Here is an 18,767-nt window from a genome sequence, read left to right on the forward strand (position 1 = left end):
CATAGGTGGGCAAATGCATTTTTGTCTCAGTGCATGCATTGTTTTAGTTTGGCAGGGTCGCCGCTAGCTTAGCTTAGCTCACCCTAATATAGTCCCAAGTCAATATCTGCATCGCTATTTGTACTCGTTGTGAATACCCAGGCCACAAGAAGTAATTAGGTGTTTTTATTTATCACTTTTACTCAGGACATGCTAGCTGGCAACAAAGGATTCCATTCATTATGCTAAGCTAAGCTAGCGGTGATCCTGCCAAACTAAAACAATGCATGCACTGAGACAAAAATGCATTTGCCCACCTTTCTAAATGTAGGAAAGACGGTGAATAAGCCCTATTTAAAAAAACGGTGGAGAGTTCCTTTAAGATCATTAACCACAGTTATTTTGTCCCTTACAGCGTTCAAACTACATGCATCGGGAAGTGCTTCAGATGGCGGAGGTCTACTCCAACGTGAGAGCCACGCCCTGGCGCATGGTCACCATCTGGGGCGGGGCCAGTCTGCTGAAGGCCTACTTGCACAGCATGCATGATCTGCTGTCCATGTTGGACTGGAAGTGGGATTACTTCATCAACCTCAGTGCCACCGACTTCCCCACCAGGTCAGCATTGCCTTAGGTCAGGGGTGTCCAATCCTGTTCCTGGAGATCCTGCGAAGTTCAGCGCCAATCCTGATCAAACACAACTGAACCAGCTAATTAAGATCTTCTGGAGCACTTAATAATTAGAGGCAGGTGTGTAGGGGGTAGATCTGAACTTTGCAGGTAGGCAGATCTCCAGGAACAGGGTTGGGCATGCCTCAGGTCATGACAACTCTCTAACCGGCATTTATTGTGGCATGCAATGTACACGTGCTTGATTTTGGTAAATGAGATCTACTATGATTTGTTCAGCTTAGTTAAAATAACATGCGCAATAAGGAAACATGCGGCTGCAAGAAAATTAGAGAAGACCTATACAGGTGGAGCTGGGGAGGAGGAGGGTAAAACAAGAGTTTTTTATATCACGCTGCGGCGCTAGGGAATGGTAATACATTAATATGTGGATTAGGAAGTACATCTGATTGGCTACGTCAATGGGTTTAGAAGAGCCAATCAGTGCTCGGATAGTTTCATGACTGAACTGGATTTTCTTTAAAAGGGAAAAAACTAGATGAACTAGTTGACCACACTAATTGACTAGTCCAGGATTTCCCAAACATTAGTGTCAGTTGTAAACTTTTAAGTTAAGATTTTAATAATTTAATGACGGATATTCATGGTTCTCTAATGATGGTTTATGGTCACGGGACATGCAAGTAAACATAAAATATGTAATCTCTTTTGGTAGTTTTTTTAAAACCATTTTATTAATTTTTAAAATAGATATTTTTTAACAAATATTTAGTTTTAACTCCAATTGTAAGTGATGACAGAAATATATTACTGTTGTAAGTTAGAATTGCACTACAAAGCTACAAGTTACAAAACTCCTATTGAAGTCTTAAATTCTTCCCTTTTAAAAGTTCAAACCCTCAAGCTGTAAACATTCAAAATCCCTGAGCTTTTATTTCGGCGTAATACTGCTGAACTTCAGTCCACAAATATGTCTGGAATTATGCGATTGTGTAAATAAAGAGAAACTAGCACACATTGTTATGTGCATCTGGGAACACAGAGATGGCGTTTGAGAATCAGCACTTGATGTGAATAAAGTCGCTCTGAGATCACTGCACCATTAAATTGCTGCTTTCGGTTTGGTAATTGCACTAAGCTATTCCACAGTTAGATTAATTGTGCGGCTCTATTTATTTGTTGCAATTGCAATTGATTGGGAAAACCAAATTAGATGAAGCCATTCCAAAAAGATAAAAAGGGACGATGCCTTCAGTGCCGTCTTCCTGGAGAAGGCAATCCCAGAATTCATTGCAATGAGCTGAGTGGAAAAAAAAACACTATCTGAGATGGATTGATGATACTGATTTGAGAGATGTGTATCGAGGAGCCTTCTCGTGAGTTAATGCCTGAGCCGTTCTCATTGTGTGCGAGCGTGATGTTCCTGGCTAATCTGTTTCGGGAGGATTTCTGCAGCACATCAGAGCCTTATAATTTCACAATCCCTCCAGCTGTTGATGCTTTTAAAGTGAGCTAAATAAGCCAAATCTGTGTTCGTGGCCCGATGCACATGTAGACGTTGATACCGACCAAAATCCTGTCAGCAGCAGCTAATTCCTTCCAGATGAAGACTTCACCCACGCCACCCTGCAGTCAGCGCTTGGGCTTCTGACATAATCCCTCGTTTTTATCTCTTCTCTCCTCTCTCACTATCGGCCTAAAACAGGACCAACGATGAGCTTGTGGCTTTTCTCTCCCAGAACCGTGACAAGAACTTCCTGAAGTCTCACGGCAGAGAGAACGCAAGGTAAGCTCATTTTCAAATCAAACCCTGAGGTTATTCCAGGTAGTGTTAGCATATGGTATCAAATGTTAGCATACTGATATAGGCTACTGTCCACATCTAGTGAGGCTCTAAAATGGGTAGGGATTATGTAAATTTGGGATCAGAGTTATGAATTCATTCATTAAATCATAGAATGAATCAAACTTACCAACTCTTGCACTGATTTTGCTATTGAATTTTAAATCAGAATCCTTGTTGACAAAATAAATTTCTCGATTTTAAAAGCCTGAAACAAAGCACAATGCCTGCCATAAACTTAAAAAAAACCCCACCATCTTACCTCCCCTTTAGTACTAGTTACAGCATTAAATAAACATGGGTGAACATCAGAAGGTATGTTAAAATATACATTAAAAATAATTGAAATCCTGTCACATGTAATCGCTCAGTGTTTCGACCAGGGAAAGACGTAAATAAAACCGCTTGTAAACAATGCCACATAACGTCACGTTTGACCGTAAACTCAATAGCTAGAAAAATCAACTTTAGAGAGCAGAATTTAGCTAAATATATGCACTGTATTCCATATTTATTATAGTTTTACTTAACCTATTAGTGGTGTTTTCATTATTTAATATACGTTTGAATAAATCTGTCTTAAAAACAAATTATTACAGCCAACATTTAAATGCATAGTTCATTTTCACTTCTGAAATTTAATTTGTCCATCACTTCTAAAAAAAAAACAGTTTTCCATCACAGCAGGAATAGATTACATTTTAAAAAATGGTTTAAAATAGAAAACACTTATTTTAGACTGATAATATTTCACAATATTACTGTTTTTGCTGTATTTTTGATCAAATAAATGCAGCCTTGGTGCACAGAAGAGAAAATCTTAGTGAACCCACACTGTTGAACTGTAGTGCATATCGCCGCAACAATTTATTATTGTAAATAGGCTGTAAAATTATTACAATTATTCAGAAAAATCTTCCAGCTCCATTTGCGGGTCCATGATAAACAAGGATGTCCGAGACGATGAAAAGAAAAGGTTTAAAATCCCAATTCTTAAAAATGTGATCTTTCTTTTCATGCATTTGAAGAAAATAAAAGCACTACATTTGATTTATAGACTTACTAATTTATTTACAAGTGGTATAATAAAGTAATAACTACTTCATTACACATTGAATACACATTTTCAAAAAATATGAAATTTTTTAATCATGAATATCAAAGTTTTATTTTTTTCAAAAGTACCTTTAAATACTTAATGATCCTTTACACACTAGTCTACAATTTCCTGTTTGTTTGTGTGTGTGTTGGTTTTATGACACTGAATTTGGTCAGAATAAAAAAAGCAATCAAATAGCTTGAGAAATGCTAATAAAAGTCTGCACCGAACTACTTTTTGTTTTTACTCACGAATTCCAGCCTTTTAATGAGACTCCTGTTGTCATTCATTATGATTTCTAGATATTTCTACCGTCTTGACACTTTTGGCATGCCTCGCTTACATAATAATGCAGCCGTGACAGTGTTTGCGATGACATCAGTCATCATCCTGCTCTCTCCTGTCACGCAGGTTCATTAAGAAGCAGGGTTTGGACCGCCTGTTCCACGAATGTGACAACCACATGTGGCGCCTGGGCGAGCGCAGCATCCCTGAGGGGCTGGAGGTGTCAGGAGGCTCGGACTGGTTCTCCCTCACGCGGAAGTTTGTGGAGTATGTGGTGAACTCGCAGGACGAGCTGGTGACGGGGCTCAAGCAGTTTTACACCTACGCTCTGCTGCCTGCTGAGGTACTGCCTCACTTTGGGACACATGTACATCTTCTGGTCGTGCCGGGACAAAAAAAAATCCAACTTTTTTTTTTTTTCACATAGAGGTGAAACTCAAAATTTCAATATCGTGCAAAAGTTCATTTATTTTAGTAATTCAACTTAAAAGGTGAAACTAATATATTATATAGACTCATTACATGCAAAGTGAGATATTTCAAGCCTTTATTTGTTATAATTTTGATTATTATGGCTTACAGCTTATGAAAACCTTTACAGAATATTCTAATTTAGAATTTGGGGTTTTCATAAGCTCATCAAAATCATAAAAATAAAGGCTTGAAATATCTCACTTTGCATGTAATGAGTCTATATAATATATTAGTTTCACCTTTTAAGTTGAATTACTGAAATAAATTAATTTATCGATATTCACATTTTTCGAGTTTCACCTGTAGTAAAAAATATGCATAAAGAAAATGAAAACTATTTTAGGACTTTTAGGATATATAGGTGTGAATACATTTGACAGGTTTTTTTACAGTGGGGATTTTGGATGTCTCTACTTATCACGTAAAATGCTGTCAACAGCCAAAAATACATTTCCACTATTTTTTTAGGGAATCAGGAAAATTATATATTGACAAACCCCTCTGTAAAAACCTTGTTCTTGTATAGATAAGAATACAACGGTTAAGTTTGGTGTATGTAACTGCTACTGAAGTGGAGATTTCTGGCTCAATGTAGGAGGAAAAACTCATTTTGAGAAAACGGCCTTTAAAGATATACACTGTAATTAAAATCTACAGACGCAAATAGATAAAGTTCTCTAAAAGATAGTTAAATGTGTATTTTGAATGTTTTCTTTCCACTATTCTGAAAAAAAAAAAAACACCATGTAAAGCCAAAAAGCCCCAAATCTCAAAATTGACAGATGCATGAAAAACACTTTTTTACAGTGCCAAAAACAGTCTTTTTTATTTAATTTTTTCTTCAAAAAATGGTGAAATGACCCCTTTAAAGAAGCAAGTTGTATCATATCCTGCACATCTGGCCACTGTTATTGTGTATTAAATCTGACTCATAAATTCATAAGACTGTTGATGTGATACTCCATGTTAGTTTATTTAATTTAATTGGTACGGCAGTGAGGAAGTAAACATTAAGCGCTGTGTCCCTGAGGGTATATTATATAATTCCTCTCTTGTCTGGTTTTCAGTCTTTCTTTCACACGGTGCTGGGAAACAGCCACATGTGTGATTCTTTGGTTGACAATAACCTGCGTGTGACCAACTGGAACCGGAAGTTGGGCTGCAAGTGCCAGTATAAGCACATAGTGGACTGGTGTGGCTGTTCACCCAATGACTTCAAACCCTCAGACCTCATCAGAATACAGGTCTGAACTGATAAATGTTCCCTTCAGACACGCAGTATTTAAAGGATCACAGTGGGTCTCGTTCACTAAGTGCATGCGCATGAAATCTGCGTACAAATGTTTTCATGATTCATGAAATGTTTTCATTGATAACATAATCTGGGTGGCCTTATATCCATATTAAGATGATGTTTAATCGTACATATATTACATCATAAACAGTCGAGGCTATACGCTTACATTTCCTTTTAGAAGCACAGTCCTTTTTTGTAGGGACATTTTTTTATAACCTTATTAAATGTCATCTTTTATGTCAATTTCTTACATTTATATTTATTTAAATGAATTTTATTTAAATTATTTTGGATTTAGAAATATTAAATGTTTAAATTAATTGAAACGATACTTTAAACGTTTAACTTAAAACCGCCAGTAGGTGGCAACAAGTCACTGAAGCGCTGACTCAACCGATTCATTCAAAAACGCAAATTCATTCATCAAAACACCACTGTGTGCTTGCTTAGAGATGCTTAGAACTTATTTAATTGATGAAATTGAGCGAAATCAGACAATAATGTGCCTAAAATGTCACTTAAGTGTAACTTTGTCGATTTTGAACCTGCTCCGTATTTACACAGTGTTAGTATATGTAAATTGACAATATTTACTCGCTCTCCGTGTTACCTGAACCGATAAATTCATGTTTATTTGTTCGCAAAAGACTTTTGACAGCTCCAGGGCTTTTGTGGAAACTACAGATTATTGTTCTGTTATATATACACCTCAATTAAATACATTTTGAAATAAAATAATGATAATAAATGAGGCTCAACTTCCATTTTGTAACAGACATGCGTGTTTATTTGAGCACTTCCGTCAATGAAACAACACACTAAAGCCTGTAAAGCATTGAAATAAATATCAGTAAATAATATTAACTTAAATAATATAATAAAGTTTTTAAAAAAACATTTGTTTTATATTTCCACACAAACTCGCGTGATATAGCCTAAGCCTACCGCTTTGAGAGGGATGTGTTACACAAGCAGAAAAGAGACCATATCTTTCCTAATATCTTCATGTTTTCTACTTGTTGTAAAAAGTCTGAAGAGCGAATGTTATCTTCCACAAGGGCAAGACATTTGAGCTATGTTTGATTTTGCGCTGCCAGAGAAAGCGAAACTAAAATCACCCGCGCTTTAGAAAGAAACTTGACGCGCCTTACCAAGTATAACAACAAGCACAAACTGTGTTAAAAAGTATTTGACGTGCAAGTAAAAAGGTAGGCTATCTTTCCTACAGCGTTTTTTCTTCTTTACCACAGTAAAAAATGCGAATATAATAGGCCTACTTAAAAGCGAACCAAAGGAAGAAAGGTTTATAATCCCCTGTGAAAATGGTGAAGATTTGGAAAAAACATTTGGGAAAATTCCATGTCCAGTGGAATAACTAATGGAATATATAATGATAATCGGGTGATCGGATCGCAAAAACAAAATACAAAGCCGACAAATCTTAAATTTATGAGTTTAATTTATTAAACTCTCTCATTCTTCACGAATCCAAATGTTTCCATGGCTACGATGTAACATTTAATTGCTAACCTGTTACTTATTTTGTAAACAAAGCTGTGTGCTTCACTTGTCATATTCATGTAAAACAACATTCACATACAAAATAGTATGTGTTTTAAAATAATAGTTTTGGCGGACCACCGCCGGTGCTACTCAGCCACGCCGGTGGTGCTTTACAACCGCGGTGGTGTTGTCAAGTTTACCGGCACAGCCCTAGAGTCCTTCAACTGACAAAACACACTGAATCCTTCACTAGAAACCGAAAGAAACTCACTCCCACTAAACGTTTACTCTTTGAATTGTTGAATACATGTTGACGCCATTATGACTACAAGTTTACTAAGTATTTCCTACTAAAGCAAGGTGGTATTTGACTCAAATGAAGTTTTCAGATACATATATACATCAGGCTAATGATAGGTCTGTAATCTGTGTCTGTATAAAAAGGAGTTTTTGTGGTTTTGAGGATGGATCCTCAAGCTGCGCTGTGAGATCGTCTTTAGAAAATGACTTGTTTGCTGAGAGTGACGGAAGGCTGTAAAGGAAAGGTTGGGCTGAAAGCCCTTATATGGAGATTGTTTGGGTGAGTTATATGCAAATTACTAACCTCTGGCACATGGCCGCTTATTTAGAAAACTCTAAATTTATTTTTAGAACAAATTTAAGAACAAATTCATTTGTGTATGTGTTGAATTAGGGAAAAGTGTTTTTTTGTGAGAAGTTACAAATTATCCACACAATTATTAGTGAACGAGACCCAGTGTCTTTCTTGGAAATTGTCCTTACATCTGGCACCAGTTTAACCCCACACTTTTTTCCCCCCACAACAGCAACTAACACGGCCTACGTTCTTCGCCCGTAAGTTTGAGTCCACTGTGAATCAAGAGGCTATTGAGATCCTGGACAATCATCTGTATGGGCAGTACCCGCCAGGCACGGTGGCACTGAAAGCATACTGGGAGAGCCTGTTCGAACAGGCTGATGGGGTCTCATCCCTCAATGATGTGGCCCTCACGGCATACTCCTCCTTCTTTAGACTGGGCCTCCATAGGCCGGAGACCACTCAAAGCAGTTCTGAGGCCTGCAGGTGACAGTCCAATCCAATTACATTTCAGTCAATTCTAATTCAGTCCGGTCCCATTCCAGTCCCCTTCAATTCCATTCCAGTCCCATCCAATTTCATTCCAGTCCCATCCAATTTCATTCCAGTCCCATCCAATTCCGTCCCATCCCAGTCCAGTTCAGTCCCATCCTAGTCCAGTTTAGTCCCAGTTCAGTCCAATTCCATTCCAGTCCCATCCAATTCCATTCCAGTCCCATCCAATTCCATCCCAGTCCCATCCAATTCCAGTCCAGTCCCATCCAATTCCGTCCCATCCCAGTCCAGTTCAGTCCCATCCTAGTCCAGTTTAGTCCCAGTTCAGTCCAATTCCATTCCAGTCACATCCTAGTCCAGTTCAGTCCCATCCCATCCCACTCCAGTTCAGTCCCATCCCAGTCCAATTCCATCCCAGTCCCATCCAATTCCATCCCAGTCCCATCCAATTCCATCCCAGTCCCATCCAATTCCAGTCCAGTCCCATCCAATTCCGTCCCATCCCAGTCCAGTTCAGTCCCATCCCACTCCAAGTTCAGTCCCATCCCAGTCCAATTCCATTCCAGTCACATCCTAGTCCAGTTCAGTCCCATCCAATCCCATTCCAGTCCCATCCAATCCCATCCAATTCCGTCCCATCCCAGTCCAGTTCAGTTCAGTCCCATCCCAGTCCAATCCCATTCCAGCCCCATCCCACCATCCATGCATTTGATTAATGTTTTTTTTTACCCACAGGTTTGAACCCATTGGCTACCCCATCTCGGTGCACCTGTATTTTTATGATGACCGATTCCAGGGTTACCTGGTCAGGCAGGAGGTGCAGAATGGGGCGACCAGGTCCCGTGAGATGCTGGAGGTGTGGGCTGTTCCTCAAGCAACACTGCAGCTGGAACACAACCTTCATGAGTTTGAGCGCCTCAAACACCTTGAGGTGAGAGGAACAGGGATACAGGATTTTGCACACATCAAAGCGACAGATCATTTCTTCTGCATTGTGGCACACTGTAGTGAAACGGGCTATCGAAAAAGTAACAGGGTTGTTGATTGGATTGAGGCAGATCTGAATGTGAGGTCAGTTTTAAGAAAGTAAAGTCTTGCATATGCATTAGGAAAGAAATTAAATATTACAAGGTCAAAAAATGTAAATAATGAAACTGATTGATGGATGAATAATTCACGATAAGATCAATAACATGCATATAGAAAATAGTGGATTTCCATTTCATGCCAACTTTGCCAAAGTCAACATGAGAGACCATTCGCAACTCATTCTGTAACTCTCTAACATTAATTTATTGTGTAGGTCTTGTTATATTTCACTGTATTTTTTTTGTTCATGCTGTTTTGTACTAGGTCGGAACTGAGTGGGATCCAAAGGAGCGGATCTTCCGTAACTTTGGGGGCGTGATGGGACCTCTAGATGAGCCGGTGGCAGTTCAGAAGTGGGCTCGTGGGCCCAACCTGACAGCCACTATTGTGTGGATTGATCCAGCACAAATAGTAGCAGCCTCCTATGACATCAGCATAGACATTGAGGCAGAGTTCACGCAATACAAGCCGCCCCTACAGCGCCCCCTCAGGCCTGGAGTGTGGACGGTGCGTGTGCTGCGGTTGTGGGAGCGTGTGGCAGAAGCTCGCTTTCTGGTCATGCCTCTGGCCTTCAAGGGACGTGAGCCCCTGCGCACAGGTGAGAGAGACATTAATGCAGGGCTCAACATAAAAAAAAATCCCCACTGGCCCCCCGGGCCAGTAGATCAGAGTTTTGCTGGCCCCTTCTAGATTTTTACTGGCCCTGAAAGAAATGTAAGGAAAAGCATGGGAAACCATGCTTAAAAACGAGGTTACTCGCTGCATGCAGTTCACTCGCAGACTGCCGCGCAGAAGTGATACGCGGGTCAATGTATAAACAACCCGCACCCGACCGACGTTTTCAACTAACCCGCCCGCAACTCGGACCGCAAAAAAAAAGAAAGAAAATATTGTACCCGACCCGCTTCCTGACCTGCGTTTTTTTAAAGTAGCTATAGTAAATGCTCATCGCGTCATGGGCCATAGACGGAGGAACTAGGGGTGCGCATTTTTCAGAATGCTGTATGATCGCCTAGTGTTTTGTAATAAAGGCTTGATTTATTCATTTATTTCGTTTCATTTTCTTAACAATTAAGATGCTGCATGTGTTTATCCAGTCTAATCGAAGTGTGCGTCTCTCCCCGGACTTTCCCAACAAAAACTCTGCCCCCTCTCAGCAAATACATAAAACTGATATTACTGAGCTATATGCGTTTAAAAGTAGCCTATTAAAATGGCACAATGGCATTGCTCAGTTCAACGTGTTGGGAAATCGGGCATTTTGTCCCGCGTCAGCTTTTATTCAAAAGTTAATAACGCGCTCAACATTCAGGTAAATAAGGATTTCCCGCTGTCATCTCTGCTGCAGACTGAGCTCGTGCGTCATCCTCGCGCAGTTATTCAGCCAATAAAGTGTAGACCTATGTATTTCATAGAACATTATTGTGTCTAGTAGCTACTATATACATTACAAAGGTTTAATTGGCATCTTTATTTCAAACGACCCGACCGACTGCGACCCGAATATCATTAAAAATATTTTTGGATGACTCGTAACCCGCGGGTGACCGCAGGCACCCGCTCATTTTGGATCAACCCGCGCATCACTGCCGCGCAGGGGCGGACTGAGACCAAAAAGTGGCCCTGGACTTTCTGACCCACAGCAGCCCACCACATCCCACATCATAACACATTGGCTCATTAATGTGCAGAATAATTTTTAACACTACTTATAGCATAAAAATATTACACAATACAAAAATAAATGCTATTTAAACATATTGCGATATTGAGAACCATAACTCCAGGCTAAAGACAAAAATTACCATTCCATGATATTAATAATTTCACTATAAGCAAGCTTCATTACAAGTTGAAGTGACAAAAAGGTCACTTAGCTGCTAATATTTTATTCCAAAATTAGAACATTTCTGTAAACACAAAAGGAGAACACATTTTTAAATAAAACAGCAGCTTTACACCAACCCCCTGATTGGTTTACAACAATATAACTTAAAATAAATATATTTTTTATAAAACAACTTAAGCATTTTGGTTCACAATCTTTTAAGTCAACTTTTCTTAGCCAAAGTAAAACAGTGTTGGTGTTGGTCATCAATCATCATAATCATATGAAATAAACAAAATGATATCAAACTTTAATATATTTTGTATTAAATCTTCTAAACAGATTAGAGAACATGTTTCTGTAAACAGAAAAGCCGAACACATTTAAACAGCAGCTTTACCGCCTCTGTCAGCGTCGCCGCTCCCACCACGCGCATCAAGAGCTGAGGGAGCACCAAAAAAATAGCCTAATGAAAAATCAATAATTCTAATGCCGATATTATTATAGATACAGACATCCCAAGTCTCCCGGAAGTTCCGGGAGTCTCCCGCATATTGATAGCGGCTCACTGATGCCCGCGAATTAGTTAAAATCTCCGGAATCTAGAGCGAGCGCGCCCGCGAGACAGAGACTGTGCTCCAAACCGCGCAGCGCGTGCACGGCAGAGAGGGAGAGAGAGCAAGAGACCGCGCGCGTGCCTCATGAAGCGCGTAATATCTCCCGCTGGTGCTACTACCCTTCACATCGCATGTTCCGGTGATGTGACTATCGCTCACTCGCACATCGCGATGTCGATGTTAAAATCGAATATCGTTCAGCCCTACTTCGCGCCACTGTGTGTGACGAATTGCTGTTTGTTTTGCTGATGGCCAGTCACTGGCCCGCACGGGCCAGTGACTGGCCAATCAACTAGCCCGACATACTCTTTTACTGGCCCCGGGCCATCGGGCCATTGCTTATGTTGAGCCCTGATTAATGTGAAATATTATTATAATTTATTTAAAACTAGGGCTGCACGATTAATTGCAATTTACATGAAATCGCACTTAAATCAATTTGGCTTACCGCGATTTTGAAATCGCAAAGGCTGTGACTATTTTATTTTTATGTGCAGCTTGTCAGTGACGTACGGCTCTGTGATCAGCAGTAAATACTTTTGAGTCACTTATAACGTGCATTTGAAAAAGAAACCCGCGTCAATCATCTTTCCAAACATCAGACGCATTTATGAACCTCTTGTCCAGCAAAAGACAACATTTAATAACATGCTTTTACTCCAAACTCACTTCATTTGAAAGTTGAGCACCTTCTGTGAGATGATGTGGCTTCTTACACAGAATAAGGCAGTTGTGTGTTTATTAGTCATGTTTAATCAATCGATCGTGTGTGGTTTCATTGCAAATAATTGCGCAGCCCTATTTAAAACAACAGGTTTTTTTTTTAACTATTTTACTTGCATCAAATATTTTGAACCTACTTGGTAACACTGACTGTTGTTGGTACCTCTGAATATATGTATGAAATCTTAGAATAATTATATATTTACATTTAATCATTTAGCAGATGCTTTTATCCAAAGCGACTTACAAATGAGGAGAGCAAAAGAAGCAATCAAAAAAACAATAGGGCAACAATATGCAAGTGCCGTGACCAGTCCCCAGTTAGACCAGCGCAACACACACAGCCAGGGTTGTTGATGTTTTTAATAGATATAGAATAGTAAGTGTTCGTATTAATGGGTCAGGTGGGCAGGTCATTCCACCAGCTTGGAACAGACTCCGGGTAAAGGTCAGTGATTTTGTGCCTCTCTGAGATGGCACCACAAGGTGTCGTTCAAGCTTCTGGATGGCACGTAGGTCTGGAGTGATGAGTTAAGATAGGGGTGCAGAGCTAGTGGTTGTTCTGTAGTCAAACATCAGTGCCTTGAATTTGATGCGAGCGGCAATTGGCAACCAGTGCAATTTTTTTTAAAGTGACGTGTGCTCTCTTCGGCTTGTTAAAGACCACTCTTGCTGCAGCATTCTGGGTCAGTTGCAGAGGTTTAACAGTGCAAGCTGGAAGACCTGCCAAGAGACCTGCCAATAGTCCAGTCTGGATAGAGCAAGTGCTTACAATAGTACACAGGGTTTTTTCAGGCTCAAAAAGAGGCGGAGGTGGTAAAAAAATTGTTCATGACTCGTATTTTAAAGGTCCCATGACATGGGGTTATTATATTATTTTATAATGTTTCCTGGGTTGCCCTTATAATGTTAGTATGTTTTTTAGATAGAAAATAGTCATAATTTAGAAACAAAAGGCATTTTTCCTAGCCCAGTTTTAGCCTCTGATTTGAACGCTCTGTTTGAAGGGGCGTGTCTGTGTGAGACTTCAGTGTAACCGGCCACTGCTGTGATTGGCTGACATGCTTGCATATGAAATAGCTACTTATTACATGTGAAACTCTCTCGAATACTTTTACTACAGTTATTATACGTTTTTACTATTACAGCTATCGAGATTAACAAATCGTCAGAAGTTTTTTAAGTATTTAGATCTATTCCCATCACATAAAATGTTGCGATGAGCATTGCGCAAGCAGAGTCTGTTGTTGATCGCGAGAATAAAGATCTTATCATTGCAACGCAGTTTCTGCACTCTCTCTGCTTTCACCAATGCAAACACGATGATGTAAATACAGTAAGAGCTTCATGTGCAGTGTAACGTGCGTCATTGATTTCATAACGAGTTTGGCAAGTGTCAGATAAACTCGATCGCGCTGTGTCCATGAGAAAATGAGCTAGGAAGTAGGAATGCGTGCGCGCGATTCCTACAAAGATTGTTCTTTGATCGCTTTCTGTATATAATTTATTCACAATTTAAATACGATTATTTTCATCCTACTAAAAGAAACGATGTGAAGTTGATATTTTAGTCACTGGCTTGACTTACTGAGGCATAAACAGCAGTATTGAACGATTTGAGAGAAAGATTACCTGTCTGAACTTGAACAATTACACATCAGAAATTGTTGCTCGGCTCGATCGATTTATTTTCAGACGTTCGTCGAGGCCAGCTCTGTAGTGATCCAAGTTGAGGAAACAGTCGTCGGTGAAATGTGTGCCGCAAAAAACTTTGGGGAGTTGTGTCGGCGCATTTCCAGAGGAAATGAAATGAATCCACTGGTTCTTCTGGGGCTTGGATGAAGGAACTAAAAAAAGGCTTCGGTGTTCATTTGTACATCCAATTATTGAGCAATTATTATGCTTCGCTCGCTCAAAAGCCATGATATCTCCGTGGACAAACTAAAATCGCGTGCACGCGTTCCTACTTCCTAGCTCATTTTCTCATGGACGGGAAATATTCTCTGGGCGGGCAAAGCAGAGAAAGGGGAGGTAACATTTCCTCCGTATGACGTCATACGGAGGAGATTCAAGATCAGCCCGATTGAGCTTCCACTTTTTCAAAGGCAGAGAAAGATAGCAAAAGCTCGATTTACACCGATTGAAATTTCTAGAAACTTGGGGACCATATACAGGCTAGGGGAACTCATATTAATGTTAAAAAACCTGAAAGTTTTTTTTCACTTTTTCACCAAAAAGTGAAAATTTCATGTCATGGGACCTTTAACAATAAGGTAATTAGATTGTTATTTTAAGGACACTATCATATACTGTGTTTCCCACTGGATTTTGTGAAACTGTGGGTGGACCTTGTTCCTGCTATGGGGGTCAGGGGGCAAGAGAAGATGCTCTAGGAATGTTTTCCTCGATTGCATTTCCCTGAAGAGAGATGCGTTGTTGTAAAAGTGACGCACGTTCGTTGCGTTTTACCGTGAAATGAGAGTTCCGTGTCTTACATTAATGATTTATATCCCATCGACCCGCGACCAACCCACAATTAATTAGTTATTTTTTATAACTTGGCCCGTTTGAGCCGCAGATTATCTCCAGCATCCGCGGATGTAACCGCTATCCGCACATCATCATCGAACTTAGAGAAGGGACATAGGCCGGGAACCCAAAACAGAACCATGTCGGTGGAAAAGGGAGCATGTGACTGTAGTCCATAGTTTCGTCGATAGACGAAATACTCTGATAGGAAAAAAACCCTGGTCCAGTCTGGACAGAACAAGAGCTTGGAAAGATAGGAAGAGCCTGATCCTCCTAATGTTGTATATCTTGAGTATGATCAAGGTTATTGCATCCTGTTTTATTCTGAATGCAAATAAATATTCATATACTTATCTCTCCCTTCAGAAGACCACGGCTGGGTACACGCGGGTCCTCCAGGTAACGTGTACTTGGAGCAAAGCTTCCAGCAGCTCGCCCGCGTGTTGAAGCTGCCGCCCAGCGAGCCCGCCCTGCAGGAGGCGCAGAAGAAGACCTCCCTGGTGGGGAAGCCGCTGGAGGCCTGGGTGGACAGCTCTGTGGGGGCTTTCTGGGTCACTGGAGATATTTGCTCTGAGCAGACCTCCTCCTGTCCCTCCATTGGACTCTGCACCAAGACCTCTTGGAGCTCCTTGTCTCCTGACCCCAAATCGGAACTGGGGCCAGTCAAAAGTGGCGGTCGTATCAGGTAGCCTTACAAGCTCGAATAAACAGAGCAGAGCGGCGAAGGCCCTGAAGAACAGTCCGTAAGAGTGATGTTTACGAGTCGTGGTCTTTGAGACCATCCCATTACTAGTTGAGGCACCTCCTACCGAGGGTTTGAAACTGGTCGAGGGTGAATTTATGAGAGAAATTTGCACAAAAAGACTGCCAGACGTGGATATGTACGAGTCTTGCTTTTATAAATCAATGTTCAGATGTCACCTAAATACGTTGTTACAAGGTTCGGAGTCTTAGCACCTAGTTTTCGGTGTGGGTTTATGAAACAAAGACCCAAATCTCAACAATTTTACATTTCTATTCTTTGTTAGAAGAAAAAAAAAAAAAAAAAAAAACTGTGCACATTATTTTATTCTGTAAAAACAGTGGCCAAAATTCGTATTTGAAGCTGTTGGAGGCAAGTTGCTGGAAACCTCTGGCTCTATTGCTATGCTTATTTTGAAGCATTAATATCAAAACTTCAGAAGCAAATTGAAGTGCACTTTACTGTAAAGCAGAGCTTCCTTCTGATTGGCTGAATCTCAGCAGAGGAGGCGGAGCTTGTTGGATCATCATGAATTTCTGCCAATGGATCGGTGCGATTGCTCACTTAACATGTTTCGGATGCAGCGTTGCATGGAATTATTGTATACAGCGACACAATGAACACTAACGAAAGCCGCCTGTCAGGAAACAAGAATCTGAGTTTTGTAATACTGTGACTTTGTCTTTATGTTGAATGTCCTTTGAGTTGAAAAACACCTCATCTGGAGGACTTGCTTCGTCTGTTACTGCAAATTTTGCTCAGCCGCACACAGATTGCAAAGTACGAAGATGTGGATATACATATTTGAGACTGCCTGAACTCACCCTGCTGAACATCAGTCTGTGATCTGTCACTCACTGGTCTTGTTACAGTATTTCACACTTAATTCTGGTCTTCCACCAGTTTGGTTCTCAACTACGCATCGTTTTTCACTCTATTTCTTGATCTGCAGTTGGTGTTGAACAGCACAAGAGCTGGAGACTTAAGTTACGCTAGCTGCTGTTTTGTACCCCTTTTTTTTTTTTTAAAGGAATATTTCAGCCAAAAATGACACTCATCCTTATGTCAAATCTACATGACTTTCTTGTGGAACTCAAAAGAAGACCGTAAAAATAATGTTCACATTGTTGAATGGACAAAAAATGACTCGTGTGCAATATTTCAAGTTATTTGCTGAAAATCTCTCCTTACTCCATATCTACAAAATTGCATTCACACTAGTCTACATACTGCATTACGTTTAGTTGCGTGACGCGTGGAACAGCGGCATTTGGTGTCATTGGATGTAAACCCAGCAAAATTTGACCTTTTTAAGCACATTTTCTGAAAATGCAAGTTTCCATCACCGTTCACACACACCACCCATTTTCAAAATTTGCATTTTAATGGTTATGAACCTGCACAAAAGCAAGGTTTAATTTCAGTTTTAATGGAGAGTTAGCCATTTATAAAAGGGTGAGTTCACCCAAAAATGAAAATGCAATCAATATTTACTCACCGTCATGTCATTTTAAACCGTAAGACCTTCGTTCATCTTTGAAACACAAGTGAACAGTTTTAAAGAGGCCCTTTTATGCCCTTTTTTGGGAACTACTAGAAAAGGTTTTCATGCTTGAATGTTCAATAAAACACATTATATTTCCCATATTCGACATAGTTGGAGCTCCTCTCCCCCCAGTAGTTCCTCTTCTCTATGAAGCCCCTCCTTCTGAAAACACTGTGCTCTGATTGGTCGGCTGGATCAGTGTGTTGTGATTGGTCAACCGCTTCCAGAGTGTTTTGGGAAATGTCCCACCCCTTACCTTAACCACGAGTTTTAACACACTACTAACTCACTCAACCAGGCCCCGCCCCTTTATTTTGTGTATATGCCTTGGGCGGGAATTATTTAAATGAGGAATAATTTGTGACGTGTTCGTTCAAGACTACAATGGAGGCGTTTCAGGGAGTTCAGAAATACTGACACTGATATAGAGAATAACTCCCGCTGGAGGGACTTTGCAGACCTTTTTCATATTCAAACAGCAACTTTACACACTAAAGAAAAAGCATAACCTTCAAGGTTTCTCTTCTTTCAATGAAGGTACATTCAACCCAAATCTAAACCACTTCTACATAGATCGTTCACAAGAGAAGTGCACTCTTACATGCTCTCACTGATTTCTTTCAGCTCTGGTATTCAGGAATCTCACACTGCGAAAAATAAACGAAGACCTAAAGCTTCCAGGACAGTATCGTGAGGAGGGCATGACTCTCATGAGATCTATGGGGAAGTAAAGATATTCGCGTTATAAAATCGGGATTAAACCACTGGAGTCACAATTGCAATGACATTTTTTTAAGTGTGTGAAAATTTTGGTTGAATGGACTTTTTAATGGAGGTTTCATCAAAAATATCTTCATCTGTGTTTCAAAGATGAATGAAAATCTGATTTGAAATACAGTGCACGAGTCATATGAACTGTATGGGGTCGTCTTTTTTTTCTTTACTTTTTATTTTGGGGAGCCTGACAGCACCAGGATGTAAAACATCAGCTTATATACATTCTGCTTCCTTTTGCCTTCCACAGAAGAAAGTATTTAGGTTTGGAACAGGAGGCTGAGTAAATGATGGCAGAATTAACATTTTGGGAGAACTGTCCCTTTAAATAACAAAACAGTTGCAAAATATCCGTTTCTATTTAAATGTGTCATGGCTGGTTGCCACTTTTTTTTCTTTTTTTTTTAACCACCCACATTTGTCCATTTCTTGTTATGTTTGTGCTATTTTGCTTTCTCGCCTTCCAACGAAGACGTCACTAAGAAACATAAGTCAAAACAAATGTGTCTTGTGGGACATGCTGCTTTTATTTGACTCATTTCATGCTTCTTCTTTTTGCGGTAGATTTCAAGTGTCCCTGTGTTTCAAAAGGGGTTCTTTCAGGTTTTGATTTACTCGTCAGAAAACTCTAGTTAGGTTTTTAAAGTGTACTTTTTCTCTTCGTGTGAAGCTTTTGTGTTATCAAGAGAAACAAGTGGAATGAGGATGTAATGAAT

At 40.0% G+C, this 18,767-nt stretch overlaps 1 protein-coding gene across 2 annotated transcripts in view; it reads left to right on the forward strand.

Annotated features, from left to right (window-relative positions):
- Positions 1–18,459, forward strand: part of xylt2 (xylosyltransferase II) — a 35,472-nt gene extending 17,013 nt beyond the window's left edge. The window contains exons 4-11 of one of the 2 annotated variants that reach the window (XM_079624207.1): positions 395–597; positions 2,315–2,395; positions 3,963–4,179; positions 5,378–5,554; positions 7,938–8,194; positions 8,939–9,134; positions 9,557–9,890; positions 15,356–18,459. In XM_079624207.1, coding sequence (XP_079480333.1) covers positions 395–597; positions 2,315–2,395; positions 3,963–4,179; positions 5,378–5,554; positions 7,938–8,194; positions 8,939–9,134; positions 9,557–9,890; positions 15,356–15,678 — 1,788 coding nt within the window. In that variant the 3' untranslated portion in view covers positions 15,679–18,459. The remainder of the gene's footprint in view (positions 1–394; positions 598–2,314; positions 2,396–3,962; positions 4,180–5,377; positions 5,555–7,937; positions 8,195–8,938; positions 9,135–9,556; positions 9,891–15,355) is intronic. The other variant, XM_079624208.1, reaches the window with a different exon arrangement.
- The last annotated feature ends 308 nt before the right edge of the window (positions 18,460–18,767 follow it).

The sequence above is a fragment of the Phoxinus phoxinus genome, assembly GCF_949152265.1.
Source record: "Phoxinus phoxinus genome assembly, chromosome: 1".
Classification (NCBI taxonomy): Eukaryota; Metazoa; Chordata; class Actinopteri; order Cypriniformes; family Leuciscidae; genus Phoxinus; species Phoxinus phoxinus.